At 38.7% G+C, this 23131-nt stretch overlaps 1 protein-coding gene across 15 annotated transcripts in view; it reads left to right on the plus strand.

The window, feature by feature from the left end:
- Positions 1 to 23131, plus strand: part of PARD3 (par-3 family cell polarity regulator) — a 455098-nt gene that overhangs the window by 133220 nt on the left and 298747 nt on the right. For all 15 annotated transcript variants that reach the window (XM_062621555.1, XM_062621561.1, XM_062621556.1 and 12 more), the window contains exon 3: positions 17169 to 17349. In XM_062621555.1, the coding sequence (XP_062477539.1) occupies positions 17169 to 17349 (181 nt within the window). The remainder of the gene's footprint in view (positions 1 to 17168; positions 17350 to 23131) is intronic.

The following is a 23131-nucleotide window of genomic DNA, read 5'->3' on the forward strand; positions in this document are numbered from 1 at the left end:
ACACCTGTGTGTGTCCTGGTACAAGCACCACAGTGTGACAGACTTACACTGCTTGTGTGCATTTTTAGGTAGATGCACAACTCTACCTCTGAAGACTAATCTCCTTTTCTTCTTTTCTGCATTGGTTATTCTGGAATTATGTATAAAATGGAACTATTACATATTTGAAACCTGAGGATTTATGACTTGGAGTTTTAAGGGACTTAGCATAGGATTTGAACCTCAAATACACTTGGTAAACTAGCAGCATTTGAAATTTTAATTTATATCAGCTTAAGCACAAAATGCTCTATCAGTAATCTGTAAATTGCATTATCTACAACTCAAAACACTAAAAAGCTTCCTCTTCAGCCATGTGCCACTTCTCATAAAGAATTTCGTAATGTGGTAAGGAGGTACATTGCTTAGTCCTCTGATAACATCATACAGTAGCAAGACAATGCTTTCAAATGTGTGTGTTCAAAGTCATGTCTAAGCAAGATATATTTCAGTACCCTGTAGTGGTTTCTGTTTTAATGGAAGATGTTAGAGCCATTCTGCATGTCTGAAACTTGGGTCACTTTTAAATAACCTGATCTTTACACCAGCCAACACAACAGTCTTTGGCATTTGAGACAACAATAAGAATGTGTAAGGGAATGAGAGTTCATTCCCTCCAATTATTTTAGTATTTTGAGATTGTATATATAAGCATACGTACCCCTAGAGCATATCTAGAGCTAGTTAGCTAGTTAGTTTTACAGGGAAAGATGTATATTATTTTACTAGTGAATGCAAGTGCCCCAGTATATACAGAAAGGTGGATCTCAGATTATTAGAGCTGTCAGCGATGGCTAGAAGAGGAAAAAAAGGGGGGAAAAAATACCTATCTTTCGCTGCCCACCCTCCTCAATGGATGTGCAGTCTGTACCACTGAGCGTAACTAGGAGCCAGCAAGCAGCAGATCAGCAGTGGTGCTGCTCATGCTCCACTGCCTGGCTGTGCTACCAGAGCGGAGGATGAGACTGGTCCATAAGCCGCCAATTTGTAAACTGGTTGTGCTGGAGCTTCATGATGAGGAGCCTTCCCCTCTCTTCTGCTTGCTTCTGGCAGCCAACTGTTCTGCTATTATTCTTGCTCATCTGCTCCATCAGACATGCACACGTCCTGCGCATCGCCTCTCTCCCACTCTGGCACTGCGCTCTTTGCATTTTTACACTATATCCCATTTTGCTCTGTCTTCTCCCTAGGATGTTTGAGGTTCCCATTTCAAGAATTCCTGCCAAGTTCTGATCCCAGCATCTGTTCCCAGTGTTATCCAGATGCTGTAATTTTGGAGCCTCTAAAGACAAGACTTTTCTGATTCTGTGTTTCTCTGAAACCCAAGTAACCTGAAGCACAGATATGATTGCTGAAGTGTTAATCTAATTGCTAAACTATAGTAAAGTTGTTCTGGAAATGACACTTTTGACCATAAGAGTTTTTGTAATTGTTGGTATGTGCTGAATATAAATTAATTCATTCTGCCTGGGATAAAGTTTCTTTTGTGTAGCTGTGGCTAGATGGAGCTGTCAGAATGTGTAAGGCGGTTTGATTTATGTGCAAAGCCTACACACATTATACTTTCCTGGTATGTGCTATTCATTTGGCGTACTTATGGGGTTCAATGTTGATGCCCTTTTACTGTTCTAGCATAGATGATTCAATGTTTGGTAATTATTTTGGAAAAGTAGAGAAATCATTTGGGATAGAACAATTAGGCAGAGAGACTGTGAAATAAGGTTTCCTTTCAGTGAGGGGCAACATTATCTTAAAGCAAGGACGTTTGAAAAAGTAATGAATGCATAAATGTTTCTGATTAAATGTGTATTTTTTTTTTTATTTGTGTAGGCAGAGGTGTTTTAATAAGTGAATGGTCTCCAGTGAGGCAGGTAATTTGAAAGGGGTCTTGCGCATCAGAAAAGGTGACCCCTAATGAAAAACATAAACCCTATTCTCTTTAGAAGCTATGTTTTCTCTCATTTTCAGTCTCTGCCTTTTAATATTAATTACTAGGGTGTTTTAATTAAAGACAGATCTTGGAGGTATTATCTGCTTCCTCTGTTTAGTCCTTTTAAATGTTAATCACTTTTGACAGCATAATTTACCCAGCTACCTGTGTTAGTCTTGTGCAGTGCATTTGTGTTGTATGGTGCTGAACTACAGATTGCACCCCAAAAAGGTTTTCCAAGAATTCATACAATTGTGAAGATTAATTCTGTCAGGAGGAATATGAAGAAAGAGGAAGTAAGAAGACAGTGAGTCAGAAAAGTTATTTCAAGATGGCTGGATTTTCCTAAGAAATTATTTCCGAAGAAATGCTAGAGATTACCAGACCAAATTTACTTCTGTTTCTGCTAGAAGACATTTAGAGAGGAGTGGAAGGTACAAGGTGTCGTTGAGTCTATGAATAGTTTCCGTCAAGCGGGATTGTGAAGTGTACAAAGAACATTTAAAAAGAGAGGAAAAAAAAATAATCTTAACTATCCCCTTAAAAATACCTAAACAGCCTTACCCCCATAGTTGCCCTGATACTTTCCATGGTATTACTATTATCCTTTCTTGCCTTCCCACTCTCCAACACCAGCTGTTTTCCCCTTCTATCCAGAGCTAGCCATGCTTGTCCTTTGCCAGGCAAAGCAAAGCAAGCTTCCTCAACCTGCCTTCAGCTGTGGCTGTGGTGATATTTTGCTTTAAATATTTTTAAGCTGGTAATATTTTAAAGCAAAATAGTAATTTTTTAATCAGCAAATTAGCAGAGGATCACCAGATCTTACTCAAATGGAAGTTAACTTAATGAAATATCTAACTATGCCAAAAGTTAGAAGGAGAGCAAAAAGGAGAGCAGAGGAAGTGCTCCTTTAATTTGCTTTGATTGTATTTTCCTGCATAATTTACCAAGAAATGGAATTCAGCAACAAAGCCCTCCTAAACATGTGCTGATTTTCAAGGATTTAGGTAGCCATGCCTCTCCCAGCTATTGAGAAAGAAAAGCAACTTTCTTTGAGCTGGGCTCTCAGAGACTTCCATTCTTCATATTTTTAAGGGTATTTGAAAGAGAATGTTGGGTTTGGAAAGATTTGGGTTTTTTTTTTTGAATATGTAATAGTAACTATTAAATGAATCAGAACACCATTAGTTCAGTGAGTACTACTCAGAAAAATGTATTTGTAGGTTTAAAATAAATAATCTTTCGCTGCACAAGTCAAACAGCTTGTTTTGTGTGATGTTTCTGAATGGAGCCTTTTGGTAATCATATTCCACACATGCTTTAACCTTGTGCAAAATTTAATGAAAAACAGAGTTACTACAGAATATACTGTTTTGCCAGCTCAACAAAAGATGTTAAGTTCTGCATATTTTTGCATAATAAAGATGAGTGTTGACAGTGTAATGATCCATTTGGCACAGATAAAATCATGAATGATTTTAATAACTTTACAACAATATTTGAATTCACTATGAAATATAATATAGACACTTCAAATAGAGACAGGCCTGCTGCCCTGGCATGGCTTGCCAGCTACTTATAACCTTAATTTTTCTAGGAGAGAAAAGAGGAGAAACAAAGAGGAGCCCAGACGAGATGGGGAGGAATTGCAGCATCTACAGGATGGAAGGGATCTGTTTCAAAGTTTTCAGTGCAGTCTTTGTCCACCGGTTGAAGCTGATGGGTTTTGGCAATCCTTGTATCTCCTTCCCTAGGCTGGGTGACATTTATAGTATGTGTTGAAAAATGCATTCATCGATATGGGGTGAGTCAAGGTAAAATCTAAGATAGTGTGTTCCCAAGTTGGATAGCTTGATATGATTGTGCATATGAATGCAATTTCCCTTTTGAATGCTTATTTTTTTAGGATTCATCTAGCTGATGTAGCTGCATTCCTCCTATTTTCCACAGTCATTTAGAGAATTAATTTTCAAAATGAGGTCTGAAAAAGAGGCTGGAGTCTTTGAAGATTTCATACTAAATGATTTAGGATTCTATATTTCCATCAAAAGTCCCTATTTATGATCCTGTCTCTGGTTATAATGCTTGAGTGCAGCATCCCTATGTAAAGAAAGAGCACTGTAAGGCAGTGGAGGCTTTGCACCAAGTAGTCAAGAGTCATGGACTACTGATGCAAACTACCATTTCAGTAACATCAGAGATCTCCTTTGCTATCCATTCCTGCCTTTCCCAGAAACAAAAGCATTTGACTTCCAGTGAACTTGTTTTGAAGAGGAATGTGATGGTATTAACCACTTAGTTTCCTTCTGAGGTCCTCCCTCCTTGCTTTTCACTTCTTGCTGCATTTTTTTCCTGTGTTTGTCTTCATAAGCATTTAGAGATCAGGTCTGAAAAGTTTCCAAGCAGCTTTTAAAAGCAGAATTTCAAAAATATCTTGACATTTGGTTTCTAATAATTTTATGGGGAGAAAATAAATGAGATGTAATTCTACAACCTTATCTGCCAAATTATTGTTGTAAATGTGGCTCTAGGTCATTCTGAAAATGATTTTGGTATTGGGAGCCTAGGTTTTAGTGAAAATCACTGGGGCTAAGTTGCCGTGTTGTTTAACATGGTGTTTTCTGGGAAAAAAATACAGGCCCTATCTCCTCCTAGCAGATTACAGTGTATGGTAGGTGGATAACCATTGGATGTGGATGAACCAGGCTGTTTTTTCTTCATACAGAGATCAGTATAACCCTCTTAGGTAGAAGGGTTATTAGAAACCTTTAGGGTTTCTACCTTTCTTTAGGTAGAAAACCTAAAGGCATTTAGGAATAACTGTAGAATGGCTGTTTTGGAATCCTCTCCCTTTCTAGACTATCACATGTTATCTAATGGGTGCCTTTTCCTTAAGACCAGAGCTCCTTATCTGGCATAGGCTCATTAACAATTTTGATGAGACAAGTCCCCTGTGCCTGGGGCCTGCCACAGGGAGGGGACAACCTCCATGGATCTCCCAGTGCATGTCGTTTGACATCAGCCTGGTGCTGTTGGACCTCTACCTTTTATTCTTTGTTTTGTAAGGCTAGTCCTAATGAACTGTAAGTTAAATTGCATTGTTTTCACTATTGTTACATTTGAAAATAATATAAAATGTTAGTCAAGAGGGAACAATCAGTCGTTTGCATTTAAGATTTTTTTAAAACCTTATTTAAAGAAGGGGAGGCATGAATTATTGCCTAATGTGCTGATTATTTTTGTCATTATGCACAAAATGAAGAATATTGTTATTGTTATTTTAAAATGCCAGAGGTAAATGTCTCTTTCTTTGACGTTTTTAAATACTAGATAATGAAGTTAGTTAAAAAAAAATAAAAATCCCTATCTTGTTGTTTTTAAGACCTCTGATAAGTTTCTTGAGTGGAAAAAAGAAAGCGCTATACCAAAGGCAAAAGGTACACAGAGTTTTACCTCTTGAACAGACCTTGACGTTGATTTAAAATAAGCCTAATTTAATAGGTATTGTATTGCATAATACAATAATCTAGGCTAATGTCAAGGACAAGTGTTATCTATTCCTTTGTTGTAGTGAGGTATTGAAATAATGAGTGGAACAGAAGGGAATCAGAAAATGTTTGAAGTTTTTCATCTGTGTCTCTTGATGGGTATTTTTAATCACATTCTTCTGGCTTTTGCATGCAAATTACACTGAACAGCACACACTATACAAAATGAAGAGCTGTATTTTACAAAATCTATTTTCCTGAAGTTTAATAACCTTACAAAAAGTGGCTTGTGCTTTAACTAAGTAGGTATCTTTTTGTACCTCAGCTGAAATTCAAATCTCAGGTTTTAAATACTGCTGTTTTGATCCTGTAACAGAGGAATGGAAAGCCTGGTCTTTTTGGAGGTTTCTGAAACCAATTTTTTTCTTGCTACTAGAGTCCTGCACCTCCCAGTGACAGATGAGGCAACTGTTAAGATTTAATACATTTTTATTTCAGCAATATATCTTTCTGTGTGACAGAACCCAGTGTCTGGATTACTTACTGCATAGCGTCACTACTTAACTGCTGACCTCTGTGGCACGAATAAAATACCGAACTCCTGTATGGTCCATGCTGTTGACTTGGAAATCTGCTGACCTTTAGAGTAATCCCATACCCACGAGCTCAGCTGCATGGAGAACAATTGGTATCTTTTTTGAGCCTTGTCCTTTGAGAAAAAGAGGCAGACTTTGATAGAGCACTCTAAAAATGTAAAATTGCTTCCAAAGTAACATTAACAACATTGTCCTCAGTATGGTTTGCATATACTCATTTGCGCTGAGGGATCAAAAATGGGAGATTAAATTGGATTATTCACACGCTCAAATGTGTCCCATCTACTTTCCGAGCATAGCACTTTCTCTTCCAATACCATGCTTTCTTTATGTGCCTCTTACAGCCAGCGTAGATAAATTTTTTTCCTATTTCTTTTCAAAATGAGCTAAGGAGATACCATGGAAAATCGTAGGTTGTAGTAATTTTGCAGAGTATGTCCTTAGCCTTGAACAAGAAGGCTGTTTTTACAAAGGGATTTTGGAAGAAATCTTTTCTGTATAAATTGAGGATTTAAGGAAATAACAGGGTAGCGTTATACTCCATATGCTTTCAAAGAAAGAGATGGTGAAGAAACAACCCATTACAAAAATCCCATGACAAAAAAAAACTATGATTGAAAAACTTTCTAATTCAGGACAGAAATATTTGCCTCAGCTGTTCTCACAGCCCAGATGAGCACGGAATTAAGCAATTTTAGTACCTGCAATGTGGAGGGACTGTAGCAGTTGAGGAAAGCATATTTCTCTCTAAGTGTAAAATCTTCATTTTTGCTGAGAAACATCAAAGGAAAAAAAGTTTAAAAGACAAAGTCTTTCTTTATTCCTGCACTCTCATTTTAGCAGTAGTTTTGTGTTTAGCTGCAAGCTCTGGAATCCCTTATCCCCTTATCTTGATCAAACCATTTTTGCACTGAAATGTGTCAGCAGTGTTTCTGCATTTTGGGTTTTGCACGGCTGCCCCTATTGTCCTAGAGACCAGAGTGCAGCGATGGTGCTGCCCACTCTTTAACCATGTCTTAGCTTAGCAGCTGCAAGTACCAGTGCTGATTAATGCATTCAGTCATTATCTCCACTGAGAAGGCTGGCATCACTAGCTAATTCATACTGCCTGTGGAGCCTTCCTTGGCATGATTAAAATTAACAGCAGAAATGCAGCATTCGTAAGTGTGAATTAACATTACAAACTGGAGCTTCTATGTTTTCCTGGCCTAGCTGAGTATGCCCTACCAAAAAGAAATCCATCTACTGACATCCGTGTCCTTCTACCCATGTCTGTCAGCTTCATGAAATGTTGACTGCTTATACTTTTCTTTCTGCCAGCAATGCCTTCTGGCTTTGTTGGACAGGACTGATGGGTTGTCTCTCTGCAGGAGATGACAAATGTAGATGTTTTCTTTGGCCGTGGAACTTATCTGTTTGTTAGCTGGTGATGAAGTCCAAGATCCAGCTCTGGTGTTGGACTTGCTGTGTCCATGCAGTTAGTTTGGCCAGTTGAGCATGTCAGAATGGCTTTGCAGGATAATCAGTTTGTGCATGCTCTGTACATACTTGTGTCTGTCAGGCTGCACACATGGGCTGGTGGCTTGGGTCTTGTTCAGTACATTATGCAGAAGTAGTATGTCTGGTAGATTCAAGGTCTGAGGTCACGAAAAGCAAATCCAGCCAGCCTGATAGGAAGCTCAGTGGCAGCTACCTCTAATAGCCCTTGTAATACTTTTAGCACCGCTTAGTTATTGTCTTATTTCTTGGTCTAAACTTTAGCCTGACAACCCATAGAGGTCAAGTCGACAGCAATTCAGACAGAGTATAAACAAATTACTTTCCAGGCTGCCATAGTCATGCTTGCTTTTAGTTTGCTGCTCAGCAATAAAGAGAAGGGAGAAAAAAATACCGCAAATATATGTAAAATTAAACTAATATTTTTAAAATATTTTAAAATTTGACATATATTTCAAATAAATTTAATAGGAACTTACAAGATAATACCTAAAACTGCATTTAAATCCTACTGGAAGAAGGTTAGATTGCAATTTACTATTGATTCTAGATTTTCTCAGATCAGAGTCCTATAAGAGATGAATAATGAAAAGCAAAGTTTTAATAAAAAGCTTGTACATTTGCTTCAGAATTGTTTCTTAAAGGATCATGAAAGCAGAAGGGCTTTAAACTACCTGCAAAACTAAAGTGTCCTTTGAATCAATAGATGAGTCCTGATCTCGCAAATATGATTTTACTTGGTGTGTTATGTTGAGCTTTGAATGTTAAGGATGTTTATTTAGTCAGCAGATTTGAGAATGACTTTCAGTGAAACTTATGATCTGTTTTCCAGCAGTAGTTATTTTAAATCATGGGGCTTTGAAGGGGTAGGTTATGTTCAGCAAAGGCAAATGCAGAGTCTTCTGTATGGGCTGGAATAACCCCACACAGCAGTATGGGCTAGGGGCACACTGCCTGGGTGGAAACAGAACAACCCGATGAGCATGAGTGAGCAGTGTGCCCTTGTGATAAAGATGAACAGATCCATCCTGGGCTATATGAGCAAGCCTGTAACCAGCAGATTGACAGAAGTATTTCTCTCTGCTTCTCTAGTATTTTGGCCTCCTCAGTACAAACGAGGCATTGACATGATGGCCCATCCACATGCCACCAGAGTAAGTTAGGGGGCTGGAAAACACAGGGAATAGGAGACCTTCAGGGGTGCTGTATGGCTGTGCAGTTGTGTAAGACATAGCATTGTTGATATAGCTGCTGTCTGTCAGGTATGGCGAAGATGGAGCTAGACTTCTGAGGTGCACAGGAGTAGTTTGGGGAACAGCAGACATAAATTGCAACAAGGGAAGTTTCAACATGCTATAGGGAAAAAAAAAAATCTTAAACCCAGGAGTGGCCACTGAGAGAGAATTCGTAGAGAGGTTGTGGAATACCCATCCTTGGGATTATTCAAAATGCAACTAAATGTAGCCCTGGTCATCATCCTTTCACTGCCTCTGGTCTGGACAAGATGATCTCCAGAGGTCCCTTCCAGTTCAGGTTTTTCTATGATTCTATATGAGCTTACACATGTGTATAATGCAAAAAAAAAATTCTATTTTAAAGTGAGAATTTGGTAGTAGAATGTGACCCTAAATCTGTCATTCTTATTTTTCTAAAACGAACAAACTAGTAAAGTTATCACAAGAATATTAGTTGGTTGGCTTCCTTCTAGCTACATTACTGTGAAAAACTGTTAGACAAAGCTAGTTCTGTCTTCATACAATGGTTAGGATTGGAAAGGACCTTAAGATCATCTATTTCCAACCCCTCTGCCATGAGCAGGGATGCCTCACACTAGACCATCTTGCCCAAGGCTGTGTCTGACCTGGCCTTGAACACCGCCAGGGATGGAGCATTCACAGCTTCCTTGGGCAACCCATTCCAGTGCCTCAACACCCTTACAGTAAAGAACTTCTTTATATCTAACCTAAACTTCCCCTGTTTAAGTTTTAACCCATTACCCCTTGTCCTATCATTACAGTCCCTAATGAAGAGTCCCTCCCCAGCATCCTTAGAGGCCCCCTTCAGATACTGGAAGGCTGCTATGAGGTCTCCACGCAGCCTTCTCTTCTCCAGGCTGAACAGCCCCAGCTTTCTCAGCCTGTCTTCATACGGAAGGTGCTCCAATCCCCTGATCATCCTCGTGGCCCTTCTCCGGACTTGTTCCAACAGTTCCATGTCCTTTTTATGTTGAGGACACCAGAACTGTACACAACACTCCAAGTGAGGTCTCATGAGAGCAGAGGGGCAGGATCACCTCCTTCAACCTGCTGGTCGCGCTCCTTTTGATGCAGCCCAGGATACGGTTGGCTTTCTGGGCTGCAAGCGCACACTGAAGCCGGCTCATGTTCATTTTCTCATCGACCAACACCCCCAAGTCCTTCTCTGCAGGGCTGCTTTGAATCTTTTCTCTGCCCAACCTGTAGCTGTGCCTGGGATTGCTCCAACCCAGGTGTAGGACCTTGACTTCTCATTGTTGAACTTCATGAGGTTGTTCATGGCTGAAGCTGATGAATTAGGATAGGTAAAGATTTTATTGAAATTATAAAGGTTTGTCGTTTGTGTCACAGTTTCCCTATTGAAACTTTGTTTGCCCTTTTTTCTCCCTTTAAAATGTTGGGTAATCTGTAAGTCTGTTGAAGCGGACATTCAGGTTAAACATACAGCACAGAATGCCTCTTAGATGCTATTTTTGCTAATTGATCTTTTTTAAATGTCTGTGGGTAGTAGTGCATTATTTGTGAAGATGTCCATTTTTTTATGTACTTTCTCTTACCAGTTCATTGAAACAGTAATTATATTTAAATGGGTTTTTAATGAGCCATATAGAAAAGTGAGCTCAAGGAATAATGAAAATTTGGGTCTGCCGTGGGGCTATTAAAGTCAGTTCAGTCATCAGAAATCCTACAAATTGATTTCATATTTAGTGCCTTTCATATCTAAATAATTATTGGCTATTGCCTTGCTAATTAATTTCCTGAATTTATGTATTTTTTCCCTCTTATACTCATCTGTTCATTCATAAGCAATTTGTATTTCAGGATGTTTTGGAGTCTGATGTGCCAGTAGCTGAAATCTGATTTACTGCTGGGCATTACTAAACAAGTGCTCTTTTAGCTCTGCATTGTAACACAGAGACTGGTTTTTGCCAACTCTGAATTAGTATACCCCATGTTACTATAGAAATCTGCTTATATTCTCTTGCAGTCTACTTACTTCAGTTGAGCTCCTTGCAGCAGAATTGTAGAGTCAGTTTTGTAGCTGCCTTGTGAGTTCACTGTACTGCCCTGCTTACAACTGAAAAAGCTTTTTTCTGAGGAAAGGAGGCCAGTGCTGCTCGTGTTAAAATTTTCTGCCAGCCTCCTCCATAAACTTTTTCCAGATACTTGCTGCACAGATCTGAGGGTGTATGGCAGTGCTCTGAGTGATTAAAATCTCTCACATCGGCAGATCAGGTGGTTGTCAAAAAGTGTGGGCAGAGACCTGTACACTGGGACTGTAGGACAGGGCTGGGCTTGACGCCCTGGCACCAGGTTTTAGGGGAAATGCTGGAACTAGCTATTTTAGGTGGAGATGTATTGATATGGCTAGTTTAGATTTTAGAATCTCATTTGGACCATTACAGTCTCTCCTTCCAAGGACCAAAGTTTCATGTGAAAAAGTTATCCAGTTCAGTTATTAAGTATAAACTGAGAACAGCAATTGTTGCCAGTGTGGGTGCCTCACCTGTAGTGGGTGTTGGGCTGCTTTAGCGCTGACAGCTGGCTCAGAAGGGTTGTGATGTGATGACAGACAGCACAGGGGTAGCTTAGTGGAGTGAGGAGAAGCAACATGAAGGATGATCAAATTTGCATCAGTCATGCTGCTCCACTTCCCCCCCATCCAATTCCCACACATCAAACAAAAGGTTTGAGTTTGGAAGTCTGCATATAGTCACTGAATTGGTGTTAGTGCTGGTCTTGTGTATGAAAGGTAGTTCTGTGCGTGAATGGCCATCCTGCAGGAGAAGATGTGGAGCATAAATGCCAGAAGACCAAACCAGCTGTGAAAGGGAAGATATCATCTGGAAACTGTGGTATGGGTCAAGAGGGAAAGTGCATGGTTCAGCCAAGGGAATAAAGATACTTCTGGCTGCTCAACAGATCAACTGGCAAGCAATTGGTTACTGAGCAGTGAAACAATTTTGGAATGTCATTCTTTGAAAGTATCTTGATGAGTGTCCTCCTGGGGAGAAGAAATCAGATATTTTAAATGGCTCCTAATCATTGTAAAAGATAAGGGATTTCAGTTTGAGTCTGTATTAAAAAGTGTGCACTTGGATTGCAGAGATATGAAGGATCTTCAAATCCTGTTTTTCACATCCTGTGGTCACTTGCTGTCTTTCTAGCAGAATAATGGGGCTATACTCCCAACTGATGTTAAAATAAGTGTGAAATATTTACTGGTGCCTGCATGTGAGTTGGTGTCAGATTCATCAATAAATATTATGAAAGAATTAACAGAATTTGGACTTATACTCTAGGAATATACAAAATTCAAGTCATCTTTTTGACACCCTTATTTGTTATTGTGGGGGAAAAATACAGCAAAAGTTTCTAGCCTTATGAGTTTCTGTGGGGTGGAGGATTTCTGGTCTTGTGCTGGAGAGAGGTGACCTAACTGCATGATTTGATAATATTGAATTGTTTTATGTGGTTTTAGTACTTAATGAAAATGTAAATAACCATTACTGGTGTGAATAGTTTTTTAATCCAGTTAATTACCATTCAAATACTTAATCTTGTCTATTAATTAAGACTGCATATGTGTTTACTAATTTTTAATTACTTTTAAATAGACAGAAATTGTAATAATTAATGTTGGAATGCAGACTGCTGTGTCAATATTAAAATAAATCAGTCTTATTGCTTTTTATTTACATAAGTAAATATAACCTGGTTAGTATGATACGTTGAATCCCAGACTTATAGAGAAGTTCATCCTAGTAACACTTTCAGCTACTTTCAGCTTTTTTTAGAAAGAACTAATGGTTGGAGTGTAATTAATTCCATACATGATGTTGAGGAAAGTCAGTCAGATGTGCTACAGAGAGCTGAATTTAGTGACCTGCTGGAATGCCTTCCTCCTATCCCAAAGCCAAAAGTGTCTCATCAAAACATTGTTTTGATATCTCAGGTGTAGAATCATTTCTTGGGACCCTGTTTGCTTGATGAAACCAGTATATTTAGCTAAAATAATTAAATTATGTTGCTCCCCCTTCTTTTTCTGTTTGCTTTAGAAACAGTCTTTACCAGTCAAAAAAGAAGAGCATCAAGTTAGTTGCTGTTTTTTAAACTGTACTATATATATATTATTTTTTTTTTGTCTTCGGAGAATGATGGTATATACCCCCCCCCCCCCCCCCCCCCCGACTCTTAAAATATACTGAAAAGTACCCTTTTTCTCACTGGGAGTACTGTTGAGGATTAGTGCAGTTCTTTGTATTTTATTTAAAAATTGCTGTTCGTCAAACACTGAATGTTGGTTTTGTTGCTTTTGAAAAAAATCAGACCTTTTGTTGATAATTTATATAAGATTGCTTATATTTCTTGCTCTGGAATTTAATAAATAGGAGCATTTTAGTTTATGGATATCGACCTTTCAAAGACTTGCTCTAATTCCATTGCTGAAGTGGGATGAACCTTTCCATAAGTTATGATCTAAGCAAAGCTGCCGTGTATACATTTGAAAGTGCTGCTGAATATTGGAAACTTCATTTTTCTTTTTCATTGTATGCTTATATATTGTAATAGGGACCACATTCTTAGTTGGTCAAAGTGATGATTCTTCCTGTGCCAGCTTACATGGATGCAGGATATGGATCTGTATTGAAACCTCCTTTCCGTTGCTTTTGCAGTATTATAATTAGAAATGTAAATATACCAGTCTAAGTGACGCTTATCATTTATTATTTTTGCTTTGCGAAGACAGTGGTTTGTTGCTACTTGATTTTATCTCCCATTTCCAAATTTGTAGTTCAGTGATTGAAAAATGCAAGTACTGTAACCTATTACCCTGTTACACTGATTAAAACTGCTGTAAACTATTTAACCGCATTATCATGTCTTTGATGCGTTCAAGTTCAGGTCCCATGTAACAGAGGGGTGGACATAACTTATTATTCTAACTACTATTATTATTTATTAATTATTATTGTTGATATTACATTTCATCTTTGGCTGTGGGGTTGTCTTTTTTAAAAAACCCAACTAATTCAAACAAGACAAATGGCTTCACTTTTTGGTGAATTTTGGTAGAAGATCTTTTAAAGAGCTAATATTGACCTAATAATGGACAGATAGGCTATTTTCTTCTTTCTTTATGCATTGTTATGGTTTGTTCAGCACTTCCACTGATCCCTTCCATGTAATAATGGATGGTGTGGTGAGTTTCTCAGGTCACTGCAGGTGTTGAGACCTAAAACTGAAGGACAGAGTACAGGAGGCACAGCTCATGTCAGCTATTGGAAGTAATCATAGAGTGATTCTGGAAAGGAGAATGCAGTTCCTTGCATTTGAAAGCTGGCAATGTGCATAGTTATGGTAATTACAGTAATGTATTTTTTCTTTAAAATAAAAAGTCAACATGGAAGCACTTTCCCTACAGCAAAGATGTTGCTTCTAGAAAACATAGTAATCTTTGTGTTCTACTCTCTTTGTAAATCTGATATTTAGAGACTAGCAAAATACCATAGGTTTACCATTGACTTTAAGGCTGATAAAACCTGGTCTAGTAATCTGTGTTCCATGATTTGCCAAATGAAAAACATCACTTTGGCCTGTAAACATGACTGGCATCTCACTGACAGGCCATTTGTTTCCCTGGCATAGAGCAGTGCTTATTGCTGTGGATTCTTGCTGCAAAGGATTCTTTGTAGGTCCACTTGTGTAGCTTCTTTTTAAGTAGCTGTAAGGTATCTCTTCATATATTATTTGGTTTATTTATTGTTCCTGCAAAGATGGTAGTCAGGGTGTGATTTCTGGGCCTCCAGAGGTACAAATGTGTGTATTTCTTTTCCTCAAAGAATTTCCCTTGATTAAAATAAAATGTGTTGTAGAAATCAGAAATGAATGCTGAATATCAGAAAACAGTAGACTGTGTTTTGGCTGTCCTTGTTTCCTGTGAGCTCATCATCCACAGTGTGGCATACCAGGCTCTGGAAATCAAGATCCAACATTGTTTATTCACATAAAGTCTTCCAGTCATGAATAACTCCTGGCTTATTGTGAGGAATGAGTGTACCTTTGTCATGCTGTTTTACAATGAACTTCCCAACCTGCATTCCTAATGCTAATTAGATTTGGAGAAAACTAACATGGCTTGTGTTTCTTCACATGTATGCAAAAATGTTGCAACCTGGTATGCTTTTTAATGGAACTGAAGCCATTTGAAGGTTTGGTGCTGTCAAAACAGCAAATACCTATGGAAATATATATATAAGATCAAAAGCTAAGCTTGAAATAAGAAACATTCAGTTTTAGATGTTCTGAAGTTCTATGTTGTAGACTGTCTGGAATGGTCAAAAAGCCGGAGGCAACTTACAGTAGAAAATATGTATATAGAGATTTATATGCACATACCTTTTTGCATGTATATAATACGTATAAAATACTTGCAGCAGCATGCGTGGAGTAATATTTTTCAGTCAGCCTCAAAGGAACAGAATATAATTTGGGAATTTATCTTGAAATGTGCCATGCAAAGGAGAAAAAAAATTGGTGTTTTATGTCTAGAATTCTTAAATACATCATTTGTGGTTTGTTCTAATACTTTACACATCTTTGCTTGTGGATTGATTTATCTTCAGTTGCTGGAGATTGGTAATTAGTTTGTTATAAAGCAGTAAAAGTGTTATGAGTAAAGTGTTTCTTTGGAGAAATATGCTTCAATTTTTTGTAAGCATTGGTATTTCACAATGTGATAGAACATTAAATTTCCAGTACTCCTGAGATACTGACATTTTAGATGTCAATTCTCTTGTGTGTACAGATTTCTCAATCATAAGGTAATGAATTGTATGTTAAAACATGTTCTAGCTGTCTGCAACTGCAGCCTGGTTTTCCCTTTGCTCCCTACCTTTGATATATCACTGAAGAGAGCTTGGACGTTTTGCCCATTACGGATTCATTCCTTCTGTTTTGCGTATGGCAGAGCCGAAATTTGTATTAGGTATGGAATTACTGGCAGAAATTCGCTACTCTCTGCAGTTTCAGAACTACTCATTAAAAAAAGTTAATGCCTGAAAATACTTTCAAAAGCTGAGTTCCCAAATTGTTTCCACTTGGGCTTACAGTTGCAGTTTTAATTTTTTTTACCAGTGTTTGTGTAGGTTAGATTTGAGTAAAGGGACTAATACAAAACTCTGTAAGGTGAGATGATGTCAAATTCACTTAAAAAAAAAAAGAGAAAATGACATCTCTGGTTCCTTGAGATCATACAAAGCTTTAATTGTTGTTATAACAAAATAAACAATTTGTAGAGATCAGTGTAGGTTTAAGTTGATTTGCTGCATTTACCCTACCAATTTGGACAGAAGAATGTAATGTTTTCTTGGAAATGTCTTTCAGGCATTACATTATAGATTAATTTATGGACTGCAGAATGCTGTTATCCATAAAACTTTTTTACCCATCTTGAAAATTAAGTTCTATAAAGAAATGTGTATAAAAGATGGCCATTTCTAGGAGGTCACCAAAGATAAATTGGGATAAATTATATGTTTCAAATAAAACCATTCATTTACAACGGGAAAAGAGTTGCTCAGATTTACCAAAAAACACTGATGTTTTTCCTGTTTCCCTTGCAATGGTGAACACAGATTTAGTAAATCCTTATTAAATTGGTGACTTGGCCAAGTTTCAAGTTGGGCTTGAGTTCTTAGGCTTATCTTGGAGAATTAGACTGCAAACAAATACAAAAGTATCTCCAAAAATATGATGGAAGAAATTTTGCAAGGGAAGCCCGCAATTAAATCATATTAATAGGTAATTGATTGGTATGTAGCAGATTACTAGATGATTACTTGCAGTGATTATAACACTTTTGGGTGGCTTTGTATTTTGTCTGTAGCTTTCAGTGTATATTAAAATGATTTCTTGTATATTTTTATTCTATAATAATTTGGTTTTGCTCATGATTTGGTTTTGTAGTAATGATTCACATAGAAGTATCAAATCACAAGTGATAAATTCCAGTGCACAGATATCGATTGGCACTCAGATAGTTTTCTGCATTTCTGGGTAAGATCAAGTTGTTTGCCGGGGAAGGTGTGACCCTTCCTTTCCTGACCTGGTGCCATTCATTCTGTGGCTTGCAGGGATGGGTTTCATCTTCCATCAGAGCTGTCAACCCTTTGCACTATACAGTTAATGGCTGCCTTTCCTTGGGCTGATGATGTTGTGATCTGGGCATTGATCTACATCTCTGTTGATAGACATTTCTTGGTCTTTGGAGGAAAGAAATGATGAAATGCTGATCTACAACAGCACTTTGAAGTTGCTGAAAGTTTTTTTTTTTAACAGTAGATTAAATTGTCATTTGCAGCTCGTGGCTGTATTTGATGAGCAAGATCCACATCATGGAGGTGATGGCACCAGCGCCAGCTCCACAGGCACGCAAAGCCCAGAGATCTTTGGCAGTGAGCTTGGCTCCAACGCAGCATCAGCCTTTCAGCCTTACCAAGCAACAAGTGAAATTGAGGTCACCCCTTCAGTCCTTCGTGCAAGTAAGTAAATGTTCTTAACATCTTGATGTGTTTCGTCTTAACTTCTGAGGATGCCAAGTGCTGTTACCCATTAATGCTGCTGGGGAAATGATTCATTATCTATCCTGATTGAACACTGATCAGAGTTGAGAAACTACGTAAATACTTGTTGTGTGCAAGTAAACAAACCTTTCCGGTTTAATAAATTATTTATAAACTGCTTTTAGAAGCAATAAGGTCCTTCTGTGCTGTCAGTTTAGAATTGTCCTCACCCTGAAAATCACAGCAAAATTTCCAAATGTAGTTGCTGCAGTGTAATTCTCAGTTTTCCAGTTTTCCTACATTTAATGAAGAAAAAGATAAGAAGAAACTAAAGATAGAAGCACTTTCTACTGAACCTGTCAATGTTGCTAGGTTATGCTTGTCACCTTTCTATAAAAACACCTGCTGATACATGCATTTACTCTGTTGCAAAAATACACTTCTTTAAAAACCAGAAACCAGTCAGGAACATCCCTTCGTTTATTTCAACATGAGGAACATTTGTTGCAAAGCCATGAAGCAGGAGTTACATATCACATTTCTTGTTTAGGCAGGATCTTTGAATATCTCAGCTTATTGAGAAGATAAATCATGCCACTAAATTTACTGTGTAATTTCCATTGTTGTTAAAAATACCATGCAAACAAGACAATGTTGGATAAAGCATTGTTCCTTCTTATGTGTAGTGTCTGTCATTTCACTCAGTGAACTTCTGAAGTAGTGACTCCACTCCAGAAAATTCATAGCTAGTAAGTCAGTTCTGTGATATTCTACAGCTACAGTTTTTAAAACAGCTATTTGGAATTATCAAGAGATTAATTTTCTGTAGGTGTACTTTTAATGGATAAAATCTGTGTTTAAGTAATCAGGTATATTGCAGATGGAAAAGTTACCACTCTGTTTAAAGTTTGAGGGGTTTTTATACCAGAGTGTTTTCTGTAAAATTAAAGGAGCAACATTTAATAATTACCTTATGTTTAGTTGAACATGTGTCTCTTCAAGCTATAAATATGTTTAATTACAACACAAAACTAAATTAGGGGAAGGATTAATGGCAGGATAAATAAGTATCCTGGCATTTCAGGACCCTTCCATTTGACTGTCACTAGGGTATGACACTGCTAAGTGCATGTCTCATTTCTATGCATAAGCCAAAAAGCAGTCCTCATGGGTTCTCAGCTTGGGGGGGGGGGGGGGTAGTGGTGTTGGTGGTGTTAGAGCAGGCAAATACATACACATTTTCTCCTTAATGTGATTATCTGGTGTATTATATAGTACATTGGTGTTAGTGCATCAAAATCATATAGTGCAGATAAAATTCAATGATATACTAAGCAGCTCACTTATCATCTTTGGTGTCATTCTGGAAAATACATGGAATACTGAGCTAGTTCAGCGATAGCTAAAATGGCCAAAAAGTGCTTTGAGACCCTACAATATAAAGTTCTGTAGAAATGCAGAAGACTTTTAATACTGTTGGTAAGAATTATAGCTCTTCGGACACTCTTTATAAAAGCATGCAATAATAAAATGGGTGAAAATTTGTCATAACTAATGTTATCAGAAATCAGAGATGTTCTTTTATCTAGCAAATTCCTTCTTTTCCCCTCTTTTTAATGCTGACAATTAGATATATTTTGTTTTTAAATGTTCCAAATCACAGGCTTAGAATCCCAGTCCAGTAATATTATCCTGTATTAAACATACCTATTTCAAGAATTTCATTTAAATATACATTGAAAATGGAAATAATATCCTTATTGTATTTCCTTTATAACTTGTGAAGTGAAGCATAGCATACAAATGGTATTCTCAATATTTCAAATAATTATCTTCTTACTGTGTAAGTTCTATTCAGCAAATAAAACCCATCCAGTTTTGTGGTAGATGCAGATCCTGATTATCACATGTTGACAAGGTCATATATCTATTAATTGGATTGGAGATGGGATACAAAATTGCTGTAATTATTGTAATTTTCTAGCTAATTGCAGGGTTGGCGGTGAATATTTTACTTCTAACAAATGAAAAACAGTATTCCATCTGAAATTGGTTTATAGCATTTTAGACATTTTGTTTTACATCTCTGGTGCTTTTTGCTCACAAGCTGGGCTATGCTCCTCAGCAGTTCCCTGGCTGAAGCATAGCTTGGTGCCGTTCTGCTACCACTCACCTGCATCTGAGGGGTACAGAGGAGCAGTCTCCGTTCGGTGGCAGCATCTCAGCACATTAGGCTGGGGCTGAAGGGCCTGCTGAGATTTTCGTTTCTTTGTTCTGGTTGCCATGCTACCCTTTTGTTTGTTTATAGATCACGCCGTCGCTCCTCTCCCAGCAAGGGAAAGGTTAGCTAGATCAGGTCCAGCTGGAGAAGTAATATTCATCTGGACTCCTCTTTTCCCATGCACAAACACAGCCTGTACTTTGCACGTGGGGGGTTGTGTCAAATTGAATCTTCCCATCTAAATGTGGAAACAAAAGTGAGGCTGGCCCATACCCCCTGTGTTGTTTTGCAATCTGAAAACACAATTCATCAATACAAACAGTTGATTTATTTATGTTTCTTATCTAGCTCTTTGTTTTTTACTGCTTTTCTGTTACTCAGTTTAAACTTCCCCTTGTTCTATTTCATCAGTTGAGCTGCATTTTTTTTTTTTAAGCATACAGAACACAAGGCATTTTTTGTGTGTGCCTGCGTGCTTTCTGAGAAGAGGTTGGAAGCTCGCTGCAGAAGATTGTTAAAGCAGACTGATGTTTATTCCCTGCTGAAATATAAACTGGAGGCGCAGGTGAAAATTGCCAAACCTAATGAGCAATTTGGCGGATAAGACAGGATGTCAGGCGGTGACAGTTCAGCAGCGGGTGCACTGCCTGTGAACCAAGTTGTTTGTTTCATAGTACTGCATTTAAATATTGTAAATAAAATCCCTTTCCAGCTCCATGAGATATTGTGAAAAGGGTCATCTCTTTGTCTAGTTTTCCTTTTAAGTTATTTAGTTCTGTAAAATAGCTAAGGGTGGTCTTAGTTCTTGGTCTTGGTGTGATTACATGCTACAAGTCTCTCTCTTTCAGCTGTTACAGTTAAAAGAAATTTTAATATATAACATTATTTGGGAAACAACATTAAGAGAGGTTTAAATTATGTGTTGTGGTATTTTGTTTCCCTTGTTCCAACGTAGAGAAGAGTAAGGGGCTGGGAAATCTTTCTTTCTGTAGCTGTTTAATGGTGGGGGTATTGAGAAGATGAAGCCAGCCTTTTCTCACATGAGCATGCTATTGCTGGAGGCAGCACAAGCTGTAACAAGGAAAATTCCAGTTAGATATTAGGGAAACAGTTTTCACCTGGAGAATGAAACAGGCTGCTCAGAGAAGTTGGGGCATCTCCATCCTTGGAGATGGATAGAACTTGACTGAACATGGCCCTGGGCAACCTGATCCACCTGGTCCTGTTTTGTGTGGAGGGGTTGGACCAAAGGACCTCCAGAGAGCTATTCCACCTGCTGAAATTACCATGTAGTTCTGTGACTCCAAAGATAATTAATAAAATTCAAGTCTTTACTTCCTAAAGCTATTATTTGTAAAAGCAAATGATGTTCTTAGTGAAATACCTAACAGAGACTTGTGCAAGTGTATTGTGCATGTACAGATTCCCACCATAGTCTAGTATTTTACTAGTCTGTGCCAGTGGGACACCGACCAGTTGACCGTGCCTTCACAGAACTGCTGTTTTTGTTTTCAGAATGTCTTTGGTAGGTGTGTCAGCTCCTTAAAAATGAGGTACAGAGTAACTGTAAGGTTCACCTAAAGACTGAAGGTAGGCATCTCCCCGAAACGCTGGCCAGAGGAGTCTTAAGAAATAGTAGTAAGAGCTAGCTGGAAATGCTGTACTCCACTGATATATTTGCTCAAGTGATCTTTATAGATTTTAGTAGGATTCTCAGCATCAGTTTCATATTCTTGTCATAGAAGCAGACTATGGGACTAGAAAAAAAAGGCTCTAGATGAGAATATTATGAAATGAGTGCATAGTTGCATGTGAAGATGTACTCAAAGTGCAGAGAAGCAGAGAACTTGCTGCAGCTTCACATCATTGTTACTCAGCAGCATGGCTGTTGCTCCAAGGTTCCCTCTGTGCATGTGTGTTTTTACCCTGCCATAAGCACAAGTTTATTCCTCACAGATAAATGCATGCATGCAGAGACTCACTGGGAATTCATTGCTATATTAAAGTTCATGACCTTGCTTGCCTTTGAATTTGTGGATCTCTCTGCTTTTTGAGTGGTGTTCAGTAGTTTGCTGGTAAATTAGTAGAACATATCAAGTATTGTATCTAAGGGCTCATTTAGGTTAAGGGCCATTCACTGTTTTAAATAAATCTGGACTGGAATATAGAGTGTTGCATAAAAAACTAAGATGGACTTTCAAGCACTTTGGATGTCAAGGTTTCAGTTCAGCATTTCACTTCATACATTTTTAAAAACTTTTGAAATCAGTGAGATATGCACAGTCACTGCATCTAGAAAGAAAACTGTAATTTGCAAGGCAGTACTGGGAGAAGGATCTGGGCATTGAGTGCACTATTATAGTGCATCTGGACATTATGCTCTTCCATCAAAGGATCAAAGGCAAATGCTGCTGTAGGCTCACTAAAGTATTTGTCAGCAGAAAGATTTAAGCTGGAGTGACCACTTGTGGTGCCAGATTTGGAGAGATTGTAAACAAGTTGTAGAGCACAAAGAATAAGATGCTTTGGACATGTCCTGGGTTCAGCAGTAGCAGTCATTTTTCCCCTTCCTGGTAGCTGGTGCAGTGCAGTGTTTTGACTTTCAGCTCGGGAACAGAGCTGATAACAAGCGATGTTTTGGTTTGGCCAAGGACTTTGTGAGCCTCATGCTCTGCCAGGGAGGAGGGGAAGCCAGGAGGAAGTAGAGACAGGACACCTGACCCAAACTGACCAAAGAGGTATTCCATACCACAGCACGTCATGCCCAGGATGTAACTGGGAGTTAGCCGGAAGGGCTGGGAGACTGCAGGGTTGGAGGAGGTATCGGTCAAAGTTATCGGTTGGCTGGTGGTGAGATGATGTATTCTCTTCCCTTGTTATTTCCTTTATCATTATTATCATTGGTGGTAGCAGTAGTGATTTGTGTTATACCTTAGTTACTAAACTGTTCTTATCTCAACCCGTGGGAGTTGCATTCTTTTTGATTCTCCTCTCCGTCCCTCCGAGAGCAGGGGGAGGGCAAGAAAGGGGGGGAAGTGAGCGAACGAATTACCTGACTGGGTTTAAACCACGACAGTTCTTTTTGGCGCCCAACGTGGGGCACGAAGGGTTGAGATAACGACAGATCTGACCGGATTAATAGTCATTCGTCACAATGCTGATTTATTGGCTCTCAGAGTTGTTCTTGTTGATCTCACAGCTTCAGAATGTTGTAACTTACGTAGAGCCGGTATTTGCTGTGATAGTGTTTATCAAGTATGGGGCCTGGGCTAAGGTTCTTGTCTCACTGTGCTTTATGGCAATGGCTTGTAATACGGGCGGGCTCCAGCAGCAGGGCGGGACGGACGTGGCCGTGGACTTGTACCTGGCCGTCCGGCTGCTCTTCACCGTCCTGGCCCTCACCCTACTCTCCATCTTCGTGAGGCTGCGGGGAGCCGAGGGGGAGCGGCCCCGGGAGCCGGCGGCAGCCGAAGCGGCCCGGAAGAGCGGCCCCGGGGACCAAGCGGCGGCGGGAGCGGGGCCGGAGGCCGCGAGGGGACG

Source organism: Pezoporus occidentalis, unplaced genomic scaffold (assembly GCF_034315485.1).
Source record: "Pezoporus occidentalis ecotype Australia unplaced genomic scaffold, CSIRO_AGI_Poc_V1 ctg23, whole genome shotgun sequence".
NCBI lineage: Eukaryota > Metazoa > Chordata > Aves > Psittaciformes > Psittacidae > Pezoporus > Pezoporus occidentalis.